Source organism: Gavialis gangeticus, unplaced genomic scaffold (genome assembly GCF_001723915.1).
Source record: "Gavialis gangeticus isolate Ggan-Ray unplaced genomic scaffold, GavGan_comp1, whole genome shotgun sequence".
In the NCBI taxonomy this organism is placed as follows: domain Eukaryota; kingdom Metazoa; phylum Chordata; order Crocodylia; family Gavialidae; genus Gavialis; species Gavialis gangeticus.
Window position 1 is genome coordinate 16,104,604 of NW_017729030.1, and position 1,684 is coordinate 16,106,287.

The 1,684-nt window shown below is 49.9% G+C and overlaps 1 protein-coding gene across 1 annotated transcript in view; it reads left to right on the forward strand.

Annotated features, from left to right (window-relative positions):
• Positions 1-2: 2 nt before the first annotated feature.
• Positions 3-1,684, forward strand: part of AP1AR (adaptor related protein complex 1 associated regulatory protein) — a gene marked incomplete at its 5' end in the record, with an annotated part of 40,774 nt that continues 39,092 nt past the window's right edge. The window contains one exon of the mRNA XM_019521822.1: positions 3-28. Coding sequence (XP_019377367.1) covers positions 3-28 — 26 coding nt within the window. The remainder of the gene's footprint in view (positions 29-1,684) is intronic.

The following is a 1,684-nucleotide window of genomic DNA, read 5'->3' on the forward strand; positions in this document are numbered from 1 at the left end:
ACGCGGCGCGGAGCCAGCGCGGCGGCGGGTGAGAGCCGAGGGGGAGGCGCGAGGCCTGGCTGGGCTCAGCGCGGCCCACGTGGGCAGGCGGGGCCGCCGCTTCTGTCGCGGCCCGGTTCCCCCTGTCTTGTGTGGCCCTACAGCCCTGGGCGGGGGGGGAGTCTTTGCGGCCCCCACCAGGGAGGAGGCGTGTGGCAGGGCGGGCTGGCTTCCAGTTACTCCTGGTGGGGCTCGGGGACCTGTGCTGGGCCATGGGAGGGTTTCCTCGGGGGCTCCCAGTTTGGGCAGGTGGTGTCCCCTGCCCATCCGCCCATGATGGTCTGCTGGGAAGGTGACCGAGCAGCCCAGCTGCACCCACTCTTGGCTTCATGGCAGCCTTTTAAACCAGGTCTGTTTTAGGAAGGAGGTAGCTCCTGAGTTTGGGCATGGCCCCAAGCTGCTTTGGGAAGCAACAGTGGGTACTGTGAAGGCACATCTTGCAGGCTGGAAGCACGCCTCGTCTTCCTCACACATGGGTCTGCCCAGAAACGGGCTGCTTCCTAGGTCTCGTGGAGGCTTAACGGCAGGAGAGTGGATGTATGGTAGGGAAGAGGATGTGGGGCATTTTAAGTTGTACTGTGGGTGATAGTGATAAGCATGGGGGAGATTGCAGTTATGCATCTGGCTGTTGGGATGGCTGTTCTGGGACTAAGGTAATGCAGTTCAGCCTTGAAACCGCTTTGAATTATGCAGCCGACCCTTTGGTTGCTGGCCAGCCCAAGGTCAGAGGACAGCTCGTTTCTGGCTGAAGAAACAAGTTAGCCAGATCAGGGCAGGTATGTAGGCCAGCAATGCTTGATATAGGATGTAATGGCATTAATCGTGGCTTTGCATGTGATAGTTACTTGTATCCTAATTAAAATACCATACCAGTCATGAAAGACGGCATGTAAGTCTCATTATATGTAATCCTTGATTTAGAGGCCGGACATAATCTATACACGCCCCTTTGTTCCCTAACTGGGGTCGCTTATATAAATGGTGGCAAAAATATTTTAGTCCACAGCTGAAACTTCACAGTTCCCTCAGTATTCTCAGGCATTGGCAGCTGTAGGTTGATCAGAAAATAATAATAATCTGCTTGCATTAAGGATATTTACGAATTCCTAAAAAGCTGTAGTGGGGGGAGGTATATGGGTTTCTGGGTACAATACAGTCATCCCACCTAAGGAAAGGCATGCAGGCTGGCAGTGGTGCTGAGTGTCCGCATGTGTGTGCACGTACTTCAAAGGACGGGTTATTCTAATCCATCAGAAGGGTTTTTGTTCAGAAGAGCATGCTTCTTATGAATATTTTAATGATTGTTAGAGAAGTCTGTCCAAAGTTCTGTGTTTATGAAGGCAGAAAATAGGCAATGGTATATGCCCAACAACAGAGAAAGGAAAACTTTTGGGCTTGTGTATACTTGTAACTAGGCTTTTTGGGTTTTGAATTTGGTATTCATTTGGTCTGCTGTGCTGTGTATCTTAAGTGTTACAGACTCTGAACTTCAAGACAGTTTTAATTAGTTTGCACTAATTTTGATATTCTAGAACATTTTTTGCAGTATTGGAGAAGAGCATCTGAAAGGCACAGTTTAAGGCGATTTATATTAATCTGTGTTTTTGGCAATATCTGTTATAGCTGGAGAACATCTGAGGCTCTT